Consider the following 17,661-nt stretch of genomic DNA (forward strand, 5'->3'; position numbering starts at 1 on the left):
CACTTTCATCCTTGGTCTCCCTCTACCCAGTTCTCGCAAATTATACTAGACTAGTGTGTGTGTGTGTGTAATCTCTAGTTATTTTATTAACTTATGACTTCTTTTATTTTAAAATTATTTTATTTACTCCATACATGCATTGACATTGAAATTTCATTTTTACTTAAAATTATTTTACTCTGGAAAAAGCCAACCTTCATTATTTAGATAATTTTTTTTGTTTTGATTTTACTTCATCTTGTTATGTGAAATGGCTACGGTTCTATTTTAATACTATAGTTTAACTTAACAATGATTTTACATCAACTTGTTATGTGAAATATTGAGCTTTAAATATAATTGTATTCAATATTAAAATATCAAGTTTAATACTAATGAATTCTTAAATTAATAATATTACTTGATTTTTCATTGATACAAAGAGGCCTCAACTCAATGCTTTTGAATCACTCGACAGGTACCCACACCAATCATTGCATACTCCATACAAATTGAAGCTCAAGAGTGCAAAATGGCCCCACATGAATATTGCAGAATCCCTAGAAAAGCCTACAGAGATTAGAAGCCATATTCACCATAGATTTGCTTGTCATGTCTTCTCTACAAACAATAAACCAATCCAAATTTTGAATGCTGCCATAATTCAGAATGTTTGTATGCCAATCGAAAAAAGAAAAAAAAAATCCTAACCAACCCTTAAAAAATCAGAAAAAAACCCTTAAAGGTTTTTTCTGAAATATACTTATTAAAAAAGCTACACCATTTTATTCATACGAATATGAAGCAAATTTCAACAAATTTTCAATAATTCTTTGAAGTCCACCAAATTTCAAACTTCATGGCCCACATTGAGTGAACCCTGTGATTTAGGTATCAACTATTAAGGTCTAACAATGGACAGGACTATACCTCCAAGTAGTTTGAAACTTTTTGTAGGTAACCAAGAACCAAGAAGGAGCTAACAGTGCCCTACACCCCTCAGCAAAATGGGGTCTCAAAGAGTAAAGACAGGTCCATCACCGAGAGCCAAATCTATGATCCATGATCTAGACAGAACCATGTGTCTATTAGAAAAAGCATGTCTTACAGCTGTCTATATTCTTAAGAGGCATCCTCATAAAGTGTTAATGAACAAAACACCACAAAAGGCATTCACAGGTGAGAAGCCTCAAGCAGCACATCTTCGTGTTTTTTATTGTCTTGTTTACATTCATATCCCTAATGAGAAAGGGACCAAGCTGGAACCTTCTGGTTTGAAGGGTATCTTTGTGGGTTACAGTGAAACCTCGGAAGCTTACAAAATTCTGCATTCCATCTCAGCAAAAGATAGTTGTGAGCACAGATGTCAAGTTTGACGAGGATGCATGGTCCTCCAAATCTCAGAAAACTCCAGCAATGACTAAGGAGGTAGAAGAACTTGCTGCCTCAAAAGCTGATCTGCAGAAATCGGACAAAACAGAGAAAAAGGAAAAAACAGATTTAGATCAGCAAGCTTTAGGTGGTGCAGGGGGTGCCTCCTTTTCATCCAGTTCAACCAAAAAACCTTAAGTGTTTCACCAAGACACAACAGGAGGCATAGGAGCAAATTGGAACTCCTATGATTCAATTCAAATAAGTCATGCTCCCAAGAAATTTCCAAATTATGTGGGTCTAATGTCTTCCATCATTTCTGCAGAGCCTTCTAGTTTTAAGTAGTCAATAGGTCAGCAAATTTGGCACAATGCCATGATGGAGGAGTACAACTCCATAATGAATAATGATGTGTGGGAGATTGTACCTTGACCACAATGAAAGCCAATGATTGACTCTGAGTGCTTATACAAGATCAGGGATGCAGCAGATGGAAACATAGAAAAGTTCAAAGCGTGGTTGGTTTGTGGCTAGAGGATCTTCCCAAAAAAGAGGGTAGTGAATATGATGAGACTTTTCCTCCAGTTGCCAAGTATACCTATATTAGATTTATTGTCTTCAGCAGCGGTCTTTAATTGGCAATTATATCAAATGGATGTGAAAACAGCATTTTTTAACGGGTCCAGTGAGGAGGTGTACATAAATCAGCCAAGAAATTTCAATGTGCATGAGCATGAGACTCGTGTTTGCAAATTGAAGAAGGCCCTCTATTGTCTAAAAGGGGCACTTTATGCATAGTACTCTAAGATCAATGAATATTTTCAGGTTTGGGTTTCACTAAGACAAATGCAGATTTGAATCTTTACTATTTATTTGACCATTATAAACTGCTTATTTTAGTGCTGTGTGTAGATGAGTACATCATCAGTTTAGTTTTCTTTTTTTTGACTTTAATAATGAGTTAGGGTGTAGTGTCCGGGAGAAGATGAAATGTCCCTTGGAGGGGCACTAACTCATCTCTTCACACAAATCTTTAGAAATATGAGTTTGACTATTGATAACTCCTATGTACAGCCTTCTCATATCTATACATTGAAAGAGAAGAGGTACAAATTGTGACAGAAGTTTTAAATATTTTTCTGTAGCAGAAGTCTGTTTCAGAATTAATGAAAACCAGAGATAAGGGTTTGACACTCGTCGCTGAATTATATTTATTGTTTTCTATACTATCTGTAAATAGATTATTGCATCAGATTAAGCTATAGATGTTTTGACAAGTTTCGTTTCTGTTCTTATTCCCATTGGAACTAGATTACAAATGCACAATATGTTTACTTGATTTAGAATATTTATCAACTCTTTGCTCCCTAATTCACGGGTCTAAAGCATCGTATCTCCCTTGTTCAAAGGAGAATGCTTTTTTTATCATATATTTACTTAATAGGACAGGGCCCTTAGCCCTACTTTGACTTAGCAAAAAATAAATAAATAATAATAAATATTATATTATAATATAAAGGTTATTCATAAAGTATTAAGATTATCAGGCTTTACGAACATAATTAGATAACTTTTGTATTCTTTACTTTACAGAACTGCTTATAGTAATTAATGTATTAGAAATGGCCTTTACTAAATTATTATCAAATTTAAATTATTAATAAATAAAATTCATTATAGCCTTTATGAACCCCACTTCTCAATCACAAGCACCCATTCTACTTAAAACTTGTGGAATTGTAGGTTTATTTTGTTATGGGAGAGGAACAACTGCAGAAAGCCATACATTAAAAAACAGATGCATCTTCACTAGGAGGGATAGAAGAATATTTGAAAGAGTCTTTGTAGATGTCTAGCTCTAGTATAGATCAGGCCATCAGAAGATGAAACCATGATGGCATAAACATGGCCATCTTGTCTAAACATTTTGTGGTTCCAATTTTTTAATTGAGAAAGCAACAAAGAAACTTGCGTCAAACTTGACAAAAGACACTCTAGCAGCTCAATCACCTATTTTAAAAGCCTAGCCATTTCAAGGGCTCTTGAATATTCTCCCAATGTCCCCAATAGGGAACATCCTAGAAACATCCCCTACATGTAGGGACATGCAAGGGACATTTTCCCTCTAGCGGTGATGGTGGTGGATGATAAAGGGACATCTCCCCTTCATTTCTGCATCCCAAGGACATCCCCATTCCAAAAACATGGTATATTTTGTTTTGGAGGTGGGGGGAGGAACGCACCCCCATGGTACACTAATAATTGTTTCACCTTCAAGAATATTATATAGTGCAATGCCTAGATGCATCCGATTGACCCATTAAAGGTTGTGTTGTATGAGAGCGATTGCACAATAGAAACTATGTCAACAACACATTGCTTGAAATGAGAGGTAAGATCAAAATTAACTTATACCATCAATTCAGAGTCATTGCTACAAGCATGTAATCATGCACGATTAATGCATAGAATCTATAATGCTTGAATTGCACCAAATTACAGAAATTTATATAAAAAGATGTGAGAAAATTCAGTAAGGGGATTACGCTGAATGAGAATGTAATTACAACATATAGTTTAAATCATGCAAATAATCCATCAGACATAAATTAGGATCAAAAGTAGATAACATCCATGGTGCAAATTCATTCGTATATGCCAAAAACAAAATGCCCCTCAGATACATTTAACAACAATAAAGCCTGAATCCCTCAAAGTTAAGGGATATATATGGACCAAGTCGGATAAAAACAATTTTGGAGTTATACTGTGTGAGAGTGTGCTTACCCTATAGCATTTCAATCAAGGGAATGGGACCTCACATGTGGAGTAGAATCAAAACTGCAATATATCACGAGTGCAAATTTACCACTACAAGTATGGAGTAACCATACCCTGTTGACGAAATTTAAAGACAACAACCTTGTATTGCTCCAATAATTGAAAGTTATATGAGGCAAGGCTTGGATACAACAAATTGTAGAGTTGGGTGTTATGCTGAATAACACAATAATTACCATATGGAATTTGGATCAAGGAAATGCGACCTCAGGAAGAAGTAAGATTGAACAGAAATGCGTCAACAGTGCAAATTCAATCCTATAAGTATGGTCACCACATCAACCATTCAAATTCATTCCCAAAATATCAAACAATCATTCACAGTTGATGAAGAGCAGTTTTGAACCTTGACATTGTCGACCAATTATCATGCTTCCTTAATGACTTTGTTATGTATGCCAACAGATGTACTTCATTAAAATCAAAACCAATGCCACCCGCTGGAATTGCAAATAAACAGAACAACAAATGCAGTAACAGACTATATATAAACATAACAGTATTGCTGATAACATGAAAGATATTATACAAAGCAATGAAAACAAAACCTGGGTTGCTCATGTACCTGAGAGCAACCGTTCTCTGGATGCAATGTTGGTAGCAAAGGCTTAATTTGTGAGAGAAAACATTCATGGGCTAGACATTGTGTTTGGAAGTCTCTCGCATAAGATTCTTTTTTATTGAGGTTTGTTCTAGTTCGTGAATCATTTGCAGTGGTATCGGGATTAAGTGCAGCAGATCTTTGGTTGCACTCATACTGATTTTTAACTCTTTTCTTCCATTTTGCATTACCCGGCTCATGTTAATTTGGTCAGTTGTACTCATTGTTTAGTTTTTGACAGTCGAGAGAGCTTGTAAAACCGCTGTCTAGCAATAAATTATAAAAGCTATATGGACCAAAATTTGGATTTATCCAATTGCAGCATCAGGGGTTAGGCTGTATGAGAGTGTAATCGATAGCCTTGCACTATTTCGGTCAAGGAAATAGCAACCGGGACATGGAGCAGAACCAAGTAAACCACATCATGGTGCACATTCGTTCTATCCTGCAAGCATGGAGCAAAGCATGCACAGTTGATGCTGTGAAGTTTGACTTCAATGGCGAGTTCTAGTAATCCCTTATATGCTTCTCTTGTGTTATTTCAAGCAAAAAAAAAATGCCAACGCCAGGAATTGCAAGAATCCCACGAACAAAAATACAGGTAGCTGATTTTGCAACTAATTGCTAGATTATTTTGATTTCAACTGCTCATTTTTGTTTTTGCTGGATAAGATGAATGGAGAAATTCTTAGAAAGAATTAATTAATAGGTGGGTATTAAATTAGCTATAGAATTATTTAATAAGTGGGTATTAAATAGATACCTGGGTTACAGCTTTCCCATGATTGTAGTGAAGAAGTCCAGCAGGATGAGTTTTTTCATAGGAGAGTTTATAACGTCCCTCAGGTGTTTTGAAATATGCCTTGAGCCCAGGAGATTGGGCCGTGGATCCCGCCATTCTGTTCATTCAAAGCCTTCTGTCTATTGCCGGACAAATCAAAGCACATAACATCTGTCTGTCTAATTCCGCGCAGTAAAAATAATAATTAATTGTAAACCGATCTACCTCGTCCTTTAAAACCCTAAAAAAATGCCAGCGCGATCCACCCTGACTTCAAAACCCTAGGAAAAAATCCGGTCGATCCGCTCGGCCTTTAAAAGCCCTACAAAATCAGAAAGGACGATACAACATTCAGTAGAAGCGTGTGATCAGGAGCTTCATCCGTTTATTCCGCTTTGCTTCTGTACGATTTTTTCCTTTTAAAGCCCATGCAAATGATTTACTCGCGAGCTGAGAAATTGTTGTCTGACCTGTGAAATGTGTCAAAATTCATCGCAATTTGATCGAAATTATATCGATTCGAATCTGCATGAAAGGAGAAGTAATATAAATTGTGAGCAATTGGAATCATTTTTTATCACAAAATTGCAGGGTTTGGTTTGCCGGTATTTATATTTATATTTATTTTTGCGGGCTGATTATACAAGGAAAAGCGGATGATGAAATTCCTGAATATGCCATGCGCCCTTTTGACTTATAATTACTTATATTACGAGGGCTACAAAAGAGGAGGCTAAGTCTAACAATGGACTCGTGTGTCTCTATCTGAGATCCCCATCAATTTAAATTTGGCCGTTATATTCTCCTATCTATAACGATGAGTCGCAAACCTCCTTGCATGCAAGCCAAGAGTCAATTTAGATACTTCCATATCAAAAACCCATTTTGAACGCTAAATCTTCAAGAATTTTTTATTTCATTGTCTATGTAAAAAATTTCTTTCTAATAAAATATTTTATTGGAAGGGTGAATTTGGCATAGTTTTAATTATAATTTTATATTTATTTTGAAGAAATATTTTGATTTACAAACAATACCAGAATCACACTCACAATATGAATAACTTATTTCAATGTTTTAGGCTCAAGGTCAAGGAGCTTGTAGCACCTAATAGGACTTGCAAGACTAAGGCACACAACCTTAGGGTGAGACACAAAGCACTTGCACTACTAAGACTCGTTGTCTCAACGTAAGATACAGATGAATGCACGGACTACCAAAAGGGGCACACCTTCTATTGACAGGTGTAGAGGATCAATGAACTGAAATGAACAAGATATCTTGATCATGAAATTGTATTAAACCATTACGTCAAGCGACCAATATGATGGCAAATACATCTGATCTCAAACATTGTCTCAAAGCTCTTCACAACTATCTTTCACACTTTTGCTATGTCAAATCTGCTTGTGCATCATTCATATCCTCTTCACATTAATTCATGTGCATCCCATACTCAACTCATACATCCACACTCCTATATATACAAGATAATTCATTGAAACTCTCAACTAGGTCGGCCACAGACTAAATATGTAGTATTTAATAAATTCAGCCACCTAGACCTAAAATATCAAATGCAATCTACTCCAAGAAATAGAGAGGACCCAAACACATCACAACACATCCTTTCCAAATGATTCCAATGAACCGCACACGTCAAAACATCCTCCAAGCTTGGTCTATCAAATGAAACATGTAGATAAATAATGTAGCATGCCAACTTGTAATGCCCACCAAAATACCCTAGAGAAAAATAACTAAACTAGCTAACAAACAAAGATAAAAAAAAAAAAAAAAATTAACATCTACTAATGCAACATAGTAAACTATCATTACTCAGAATCATAGATTAACTTAACACGAATGCATAAAACATCAGGAAGATAATCATAACCTCATACAATGCAAGCGGAAATAGTATTATAACAATTATCATCTCAATGCGTACCTATAATCATTCATCTATTCATTCTATCTGTAGGATACTTGAACGTCATTACTCACTAGCAATAACACATAACACGTCAATATAATAAAACCATCAACATTGTTAGAACAATTACATTACTCTCTCTCTTGTCGTGAGAATCATGAACTTTTCAAACACTTATCCTATCATATTCTCGTTAACTCTCTAAGTTTATTTTAAAACACCCAATTCCAGGTGTTCCTAATTCCCCATTTCTTTGTTATCCATCTAACTCAGTATGAATCCAAATAGCATTGTCAACATATAAGCAAATCTAATTATTTTCCTTTCTTAGTTTCATCGTACATCCCATCAAGATAACATATACATGACCTTAAACAAGTCTATACAACAAATGCTAGCTACTTTCCAAATGAGATCACTTATAACAAGATTATCTAATAGCACCATTTCAACAATAAGGACACACAAAGCTAACCATTTCAAATCTTATTCCATATAGATCTATATTTCTTTTCTACCTAACAAAAATTCTTACCACATTTATCATACAATGAATACAACATCTTATTCCATTACAAGATCATAACCTCGACTACCTCATCATCATGTCCTATTACATAAGAATACATGGTATAAGTACATAATCTCTTTTACATAGAAATTAGCTCCGCATAAAGAAGAATCGTAGAGTCCATACAAACCTACAACTACTCATCATTTTCACACCCCAAGGATAACTAACATTAAAGATTAGTATCTTTCAAATCAAGGCATACATGATTATTAAAACCTATCCACTACCATCCACAAGATATACACAAGATAATCCAATCATATCACTCAATCATTTAATTCCTTTCTAATCTCGAATTGCATACACATTGAATATCCATTTACAATGATCTTATCCAATACATCTCATTCTGAAATCAACCTACTACAAGTCCTAGTACATAGGTTCACAAGATACTAATTGCATAGCTTTCTTTACTAATGCATCTTTCTCAAGACACAAAAACACATGGTATCAATTCCAATTACATGAACTATGCTCCAAAGATCCATCCACATGATGAGATAATATAAATCCATATCCATGCACGCAAGCATCTAATGAATAACATCACAATCGAAAAAGGCATCAAACCACCCAACCATGTGGAACCAAATAGGAACCACACCCCATGCTAGGAGATGACATGGGGTTCCAACTCACACTCAAGACCTAGGCCAACACCTAACAACCAAGGGAATCATGACATCCATAAAGACAACAACCATAACAATGAATCACATCACATCACAAGGCCGGAGTATAACAACAAACTCCTAGAGGCATGAACAACAAATCAAAGCATAAGGATCATGGTCACATGTAGGAGTGGAGTGTATCACATGCTATCCTCACGAAGAAGGTAACAATGCCAAACCTTGATAGACACGTCACTACGTGCTATCCTCACAAAGAAGAGCAGATCAATACTCCTGATATGCATACGTGCTACCCTCACATGGAAGGGTAATACCAATCCTCTGATAGACATGTGGAGCCATCTCAACCTATGTGAGAACAAGGGAGATTACCTTGCCATCTCAATGATCTCAAATCAAGTATTATTTTATTAAGTGAATCTCATCCCAATCAATTAATTATTAATGTTATCACTTGTTTATATCAAGAAAACTTTCAATGTGCCCTGGCGGTTCAGACTCTAAGCATCCAACAAGGAACCACTTAACAACCTATCTCACTCAACCTTGGTCATCACATGAAAGCCCACCCCCCCTAACCATATGCCAAGACCTTAGGGTGAAACATACATCAAAATAACATCATGAAGGCTAACAAATGACACAGGTACAGTCACAACATCACTGACACAAACTGAAGTACAATATGAAGCATACATCCAAAATGCAAGCACGAGCCTTCACCAAGGCCACATATCAATGATCTAAAGCATAGGCATGAGTTAAAAAGCTAATCCAAAATAATTTCCTATCATCAACAGCGAGGCAACAACATCCCACTAGAGCTCACATGAACATTCCTCAACAATGAGGCATTCTTCCTCCCGCTAGAGCATATCAACATAAGAACAATATCCTCTACGGCAAGGCACAAATCCTCTCACCGGAGCATAAGACACACATAAATAGATCAATATGGCATCAAAAAAACTTTTGAGGAACTCAATGCAATCACAAAATGCCTTCGGTAAATGCACGAAAATCAGAAGGAGACCAAACTGGGCAAAACCATCAAAACTGGCAACTCCGAACAGAATAGCGCAACAAAAACCTAGACTACCATTCTTGGGAGACAGTTTAGCTCTCCCAAGCCATCTTTTGGCGTTTTGGGGTCAAACATTAGCGTTTTCAGTCCAGAATGCAAAAATCATAAAAAATTGACAAATTTGGTAAGAAACTTGCCAGGATTGCAAAAGGACTCTCGATATGACCAAAAGACACTCCCATAAGTGAGAAAGGACAAAATAGAGCCACTACAACCATGAATTTAAACCACCAACTCACACAAACAAGATTAGTTAACAAATCCCAGCACCTCCTCTCAAACTTGCACAAAAAGACACCATACTCACATAGCGACACATGGAGATGCAGTAAAGGATAAGGAGATACAAAATATCAATACAAAGATATTTAAAAGCCCAACAAGACCACAAAGAAAGGGAAACACAAATTCATATAGGAAATATGCAAGGTATACATTCCCGACAATACTCCATTTCCAGATTTTGCCAATATCTCACTTATATATATAAATCAACTCCCCAAACCAAAATTACAATCTTTTAACACTAAAATATCCCTTGCAATCAATCTTTAAACAAGCACAATGAAGACAATCTTTTCAAATTGAAATGCAGAAGAAGAGTTGAAGCTCCAACCTGGGAAAAATCGAAATAAAGGTAAAGGAAATTCAAAATAGAGCACTCCAATTAGCAGCAAATCCAATCAATCAATCTTCAATTCCAACACAAAATCTTCAACCATCGAAGCTTCAACAAAATCAAACTTCAAAAGCAAGCAATTTTCTTCCTGCTCATAACCCGACAACACTGTCAGAAAACTCCATAAATAAACTTACAATCAAAACTATAGAAGAATTATGGCCAGTCAAAATATTCCAATAAACCATATATTATACCTACCATGCGTGAAAACGAGGTAAGTATTATTTAACAATATTATTTACTTACCCCACTCAAAATCAACCAATAGAAATAAGGGGTAGGTAAACTTTATAATATAACCAATTATGCAATTAATAATAATGTAATAGTATAAACATGAATGGGATAATATATCCCCTTGGGTACCCAAACTAACCACATTGCCAAAGCCATTGGAGCCTATCAAGCCCTTCTGATTGCTAAATAAATAAACTGTACAAAGGTATGGATTGAAGGGGGACACCAAAAATATTATCTAATGTTTCGAAAAAGAAGTCAATCTATCTTGCAATATAGCTAATTGGATAAATTTATCTCATACAATTGTTAATTATTTTGAAGAATATCAAATTTCCCACACTTTAGGGAAAATAATAAGGTGGCGGACCACTTTGCCAACCTAGGAGTTAAAGCCCATAAAAAACTAATTTGGCGTAGAGGGGATAAATTGGATGATGAAGTGAGGGGGTTAATTAGGTTGGATAGCCTTGCCAATCGATAAGCTAATTTGCAATGATTATAATGATAATTTTTAAATCGTCTTGAAGATTCATTGTAGTTAATATGAGTTGTGCATGGCATGTGAAGGACACTTCTTAGGCGATCAACATTTATTACTCTTCTAGAGCCTTCTTCCTGCATGTTTTCTGGGTGTGATTGGGATTTAATTGTATTCACACATAGTTTGGGGCCATTTCCTGTTCGAAGAACTATAGTGCTTTGGTTATTTGCAGACGGGTTTCTGGGCATAATGGTTGTGATAAATGGGGGGATATTTGAAGCATGTGGAGCCCATTGATTGCACAGTGCTGGAAAGAAATAAAACAATTTGGAGAATTTTGGAGAAAGGTGGTTTCACCACCTACATTGAGAAATTGCATGGGGTTAAAGCCAAGGTTACGAAAGGTTTCGTCAGAAATTATAGTAAGGGGTTTGTCAACCTTTTTGAAAGAGATATTGCCATCAATGAGGACCTCATTGCAGAGGTCACTAGCCTCTCTACCGATGGAGATAAGTTCTATAAAGACAGAAAATTCTCCAAAAAGGCAGTGAAACTCTTCCCTAAAGAGGAGAAGGAGAAGAGAGATTTGGTGAGAGATGGGACTACTAGCTACAATATTGCGAAGATTAAGTCCATTTGGGGTGATATCCTGAAGGTGATTATGGAGTATGTCACTCTTGATGGGTGGTGTAGACACCTAAAATTGTCCTATCTAATTAAATGATTTTATTTATTTATTTAATTATTTTATCCTAAGTCTTCTAATAATTTAATAAATTCTTATTTATTTAATTAATTCATTAATCCTCTTCTAAGCCTTTCTCATTTAAATAAATATTTGTATTTATTTAAATTATCCTTTTTTTTAAATAAATATTTTATTTATTTAATTGATCCCACTTCCTCTATTAATTCAACAAATCTTTATTTATTTAATTAATTAATTAGCCTTTTCTACCCACAACACATGTCACTCATCTCTTAATTCATCCCTTACCTCCCCCCTTTATTATTTAATTATTTCCTCTACCTATTCTTTAATCTCAGCCGACCATTTAACTTTACAACTCTTAATCTTATACCTCTATTTCCTAAAGTGTCTTCTATATAAGAGGATACTCTCATTCATTATCAACCCTAATTGTCTAATCATCTAATCACCTAACAGCTACTTCAATCAAGTTTTTTTACGATCAAGCTATCAACCACAATCCGTTCTTTGTTGAGCTCTTGTGCACGCATAAAATCTGAGAGCAAATATATCAAACAAGATCAATGGAGATTGAAACCCTGCTTGACATATGAATGGTAATCTTATTTTGTTATTGTTTATTTGCATGATCTTAGGTATCTCTATTGGTAGTGGTGAATGTTTCGTTGTTAGAGTAGGGTTTTGTTGTTGATCCTTGTTAGTCTTTCAATATTATTGTTTTCACTATACATTTTCACCATATACATTTTGGCACACCCAGTGGGACATGGATTTTTGTTAGATCTATGTTTTTTGCAGGTTTTTCTAACCCTATATTGTTTTTTTGTAAAACAATTTGGAGAATAACCTTGTGCAGCTAGGGTTTTGGACACAAAATTAAGATTTTGGAGAGATTTGATCAGATCTCACAAACAACTTGGAATTTTTGCATCAATTTTTTTTTGCAGGTTGGGGATAGTATGAGGAGTGTTCAATCCAAATTCAGATTTTTTGGATCATATTTGAATTTTCTATGAATTGTTATGATTTTTCATAAAAAAATAAATTTGGGAGAAAATTAGCTAATTTTTAAGATTTTCTTACATTTCTGAAAAGGTCTCAAAATTCTACAGGGGGTCTATTTTTTGTGATTTTAATTTGGGTGCAAAATAATTTATGAAAAATCATATCTTTAAAAATTAGGGTTTTGCAATGTTTTGATCAAATCTCAAAAATGGCTTGAAATTTTTGCATAAAATTTTAGTTACAAGTTGGGAACAGTATCATGCGTGTTCAATACAAAATTCATATTTTTGGGAGCATATTTGAATTTTCTATGAAATTTTTATGATTTTTTCATAAAAAAATTAATTTTGGGAGAAAATTAGCGATTTTTTCGGATTTTCTTATATTTATGGAAATTTCTCAAAATTCCACAAGGGATCTATTCTTTGTGATTTTAATTTTGATGCAAAATAATTTGTGAAAAAATAGATTATTGGAGTTGAGGAAAAATCAACTCTACAACTCCCAAAAATCACCTGCATGCAAACCTGTCACAAAAAGAGAGAAGCAAAATAGCTATGGAGAATTCAAAGATCCAAAAAAGAGGAGTCATATTGATTGTGCAATAAGAATACAATTCAATAATTACAGTTGTTATGAAAATACAAAGAGAGAATCCTTATAAGAGGATATGTGAAACCCTAAAGAATTATAAAATTCTTAAGTTTAGCTTAAGCGTAGAGTATAATAGACTAATAATTAAATAAATAATCATTAGCTAATAAAAGATAGCTCTAACACCCCCCTTAAGATGAACTTAGGGAGTAGCTAAAAAATAACCAAGGACTAAAAATACATGTAAAAAATGCAAGAAAGCAACAATGGGTCCCGACAACTAGGCCTAATGAGGTACCCAAGTACAATAAAATCTCTGTAAAGTGGAGAAAAAAGGAGAAAACCATGTGGGAACAAAAATCCTCTCCAAGAAGAGATGAAAGCTCAAGTGAAGGACTAAGAAGCCTTCAAACAAGAGTGTTCCAGAAGATAGGAACAAAAAGAAGAGAATGAAGAACACCACTGAAGCATGAAATAGCTGCAAACACTATCGAAGAATAACTGTTGATCTGAAGAACCTGTTGAGCACTATTTTTGAAAATAAAAATATATAAAAAATGTATGTTTCCATAAGCATGAAAACTAATGGATATTTCGACCAGCAAACTGTATCAAGCATTGCAGAGGAAGTTTCATCGAAAGAGGTGTTTTCATCGACACAAGCACTAAGCAAAGGTATTTCGGCAAAAGGTTACCTTCGATGAACGTAGAAAACCACTCATTGATACTCTAAGTTTCATCGAAAAAGTAAAAACAAAAAGGCAAAGGGGTGATTTCGAAGGAATGTCATTACCGAAGAAACTCAAAAGGCATTCATCGAAATGCAAGTTTTCATCGATGAACGTAGTGTCGAACAAAAGTAAGGCTGTTTCATCGATAAAGAAGGATATCGATGAAAAAGGGATATCGATGAACGCGCATAGGCCTTCACCGAAGAAAGAAACTCATCGAAAGTATGACATCGATGAAACTTGCGAGCGACTTATCGAAAAAGGGGTCTATCGATGAAAGAGTGATTTCGATGAATCTTTAAAGCGGCCTCTCGACATGAGCTTTTCACCGAAACAATAATATCGAAGAAAATGAGCTTTCGATGGAAGATTCAAACACTCGGCCGAAGACAAGGGTTTCATCGATAACTTGAGATATGAGCATTTTGAGCGCACTGTACTTCCCGCGAAAGAGTTAAAGGCCCAATTGAAGAGTGTCACATCTGCAATTAAGTTTAAAACACTTGAGTAGCCGTTGTAGATGCAGAAAATTAACTGTGCACAAGTTGCCCATATGATTACAGTTGAACTGAGTGAATTTTCGTAAGAATCAGATCGATGCTAAAAGATTGAAGGCTGCGAAGAACCTGCAGAGACTTGCAAGCGATAACCAGAGAAGTTGAGCATTCACCAAGTAAGTATTGTCTCTCTTATTTTACTGTGACTATGGAACCTTCATCTTCTTCTTCTAAAAAGAGTAGAAAAGGAAAAGAGTTGAACCCTGAAGAGAAGCCCAAAAGACAGAAGAAAGAAGGGAGAGCTCTGACTCAGGACTTATTAGACCAGTGTCCATCGTCTAGTGTAAGGTCAAAAAAGATCAAAAGTGAAGAAGAAGGATTAGAAGACAGATTTGAGAACTTAGGAGACATTTGGACTGAGATAAGAGGGCATGAATTATTTTTGTTTTGTTACAAAAGAAGGGATGCACCTGAACCCATAAGCAATCTATGGAAGAAGAATTTAGGCAAGTTAGTAGTCCCAAATGTGTTTGTAGATGTAGAATTAATGAAAGCTCTGGTAGATTGCTACAACCCAAGAACCAAAACCATATGTGATTACAGAGGGAATACATTAGTAGTGATTAATAAGCAGACTATTGATATGGTTTTTGGTTTGGACTGGGAAGTAGAGGAGACTATCGACATGAAGAAACTTTCACAGGAGTTCTTTAGTTTGGAAAATATCTACAGGACTTGGAGGCTACCTGTTCACAGGCCAAAAGTGGGTGGGTCATTTGTTCAGTTTGGCAAAGATGACAAGGTGTCGTTTGATGTCAACCACTTCCATCCATATTTCAAGTATACGTATTATGCTGCAGCCCAAGTACTAGGCCTAGAGGCTCATCCACTCATGGATATTGGGGTTATGGTTCTATGTGCTGATATACAATCAAAAGACCCTAGGTCATTTGATTTTGCCACTTATGTTGTAGATGCCTTGAATCATGGGCTGGAAAAATTGAAAGGAGACCTTGTGAATGTTCATTTTTCATTATACTCCATGTTAATGCATATTCTTCTCTATTGTGGACAAGAAATTAACTTCTGGCCAGAAGAGTTCAGCATTAGGTCTTATGATAAGAATGGTCTGAAGAAGCCGGTTCAATTGTGGGTATTAGCATGGGACCAGAGGTTTATGAATAACCAATATTGGCATTTTCAAGAATACTTTGTGAAACCTCTCAGTGCGGCTTTTGGACAGCACAGGGATTATACTTTGTCCCCTGAAATCAGGAGGTTCCTCAGGCCAAAGGATTTCTCTCCAGAATCACAGATTGAACATAATTGGGGTGATTGGTATTGCCAGGATAATCACACAGAAATAAGGGTATTTGGATTTGAAGGACGACCCCGCATGCTTCCAATTACGGTACCAAACAGAGTGGCTAGCTTGGAGATTATAAGGCAATTGTCTATTGCCAGTGCTAAACATTTAACTGATTTTGGTAAACAATCTATTGTTCCAGGTTTATTAGTTTTCTCTGATTTCATTGTCAAAAGTTCAAAGAGTTATCATTTATTACAGAATAAATTAGATTACTATGGCATGACTCTGAGGGAGCCTAGGGAGAATTTTGATCCTGAAGGATATATAAGAGCTGCCAGAGCCTCACAGAAACTCAAAGCTGGGATACATATGGCCAAAATGCCAGACGACCTAATTAAGAACCTTGAACGAGAGGAGGCCAAAGCTTTAAAAGGAAAGAGTGAGTTATTCTGGGAGGCCTACAAATGGAAAAGGGCAAGGGGAATGATAGATGGAGACCTAATTGGAAATCTCCAAGATCCTCTGGAAGTAGCTAAAAGGCTGCTTCAACATGAAGCAGAAATTATGCACAGAGTGCCTTCGCGATTCCTTCATTTTATTAATACTGAGAAGGACAGTCAGCCCCTAGCTCACATGTCACCAAAGTCGACTGCCAGTAGTATCCCACCTGATTCTCCTAGAGAGGATTATCCTCCTGGTTTCGAAACAGAAATGAACATGGACACAGGAGAAATCAACATCAAGGATGTTGTTGACATAAGAATGACTGAGCATGAGGACTTCGTTGCTGATGATGGATTCGCCTCCTCTAGGGAATTCCTTTCATTTTTATACCAATACAAAGGGGCTCATGTCAAACGAAGCATGGCTGGAAGACCAGAGGAGGAACAGATGAAGAGATTACAGGATGAAATTGATGTCCTCATGAAAGACATGACTCCTGAAAAGGGGAGGAGATTATTAAAAGAGGCCGGTGTAATCATCTTCTCTGGTTGGGATATCAATTCGGCACTTTTATTTGATGGCTTCTTAAAAAAACAAGATTTGAATCAACAAGTGTTGCCCCAGGAGATAGACAAACTGTTCCCAGGCTCTGGATATGATCCAGACAAGAAAGCTCTCCTACAGTGGGCACTATATCCAAAGGGGAAGAGGCCTATCATTGTGGATATAGAAGAAACCTTTGGGCATCTCATGGTTCATCAGGTTGGAAAGACTGATCCTAGGGTCACTGCAAAGCTCAACCTGGATGTTGCAAGATTGAACTTGGACCAGACAGAGTTTTTGGTCAGAGAGAACGTTACATATAAGGGACTATATGAAAAATCCAAGGAGGAAAATCAAAAGCTGCAGGCAAAGGTATTGCAATTAGAGACGGGGACTCCTATCAACGAATACACCTCATACCCCGCAGGACACAGCTTGGATGACGTCTCTGATGCTCTGTACTGGAAGTATCAGGCAGAAAAGGCCAATAAACGCGCATACAATGTCCAACAAAAGATGGACAAATTGGTCAACGACATTATAGGACATCGGTTTAACACCATGCTCTTACAGGTCGAACCATATTGGACAGTTTACATTGGAACGATAAAAGCGCTA

General features: G+C 36.0%; 1 protein-coding gene across 1 annotated transcript in view; it reads right to left on the minus strand.

Annotated features, from left to right (window-relative positions):
* LOC131068647 (probable catabolite repression protein creC) overlaps window positions 1-6,302 on the minus strand; it is a 51,027-nt gene extending 44,725 nt beyond the window's left edge. The window contains exons 1-2 of the mRNA XM_058003883.2: window positions 6,044-6,302; window positions 5,556-5,895 (exon numbers count right to left, since the gene is read on the minus strand). Of these exons, the coding sequence (XP_057859866.1) occupies window positions 5,556-5,699 (144 nt within the window). The 5' untranslated portion in view covers window positions 5,700-5,895; window positions 6,044-6,302. The remainder of the gene's footprint in view (window positions 1-5,555; window positions 5,896-6,043) is intronic.
* Window positions 6,303-17,661: the final 11,359 nt, after the last annotated feature.

The sequence above is a fragment of the Cryptomeria japonica genome, chromosome 6 (genome assembly GCF_030272615.1).
Source record: "Cryptomeria japonica chromosome 6, Sugi_1.0, whole genome shotgun sequence".
Taxonomy (NCBI): domain Eukaryota; kingdom Viridiplantae; phylum Streptophyta; class Pinopsida; order Cupressales; family Cupressaceae; genus Cryptomeria; species Cryptomeria japonica.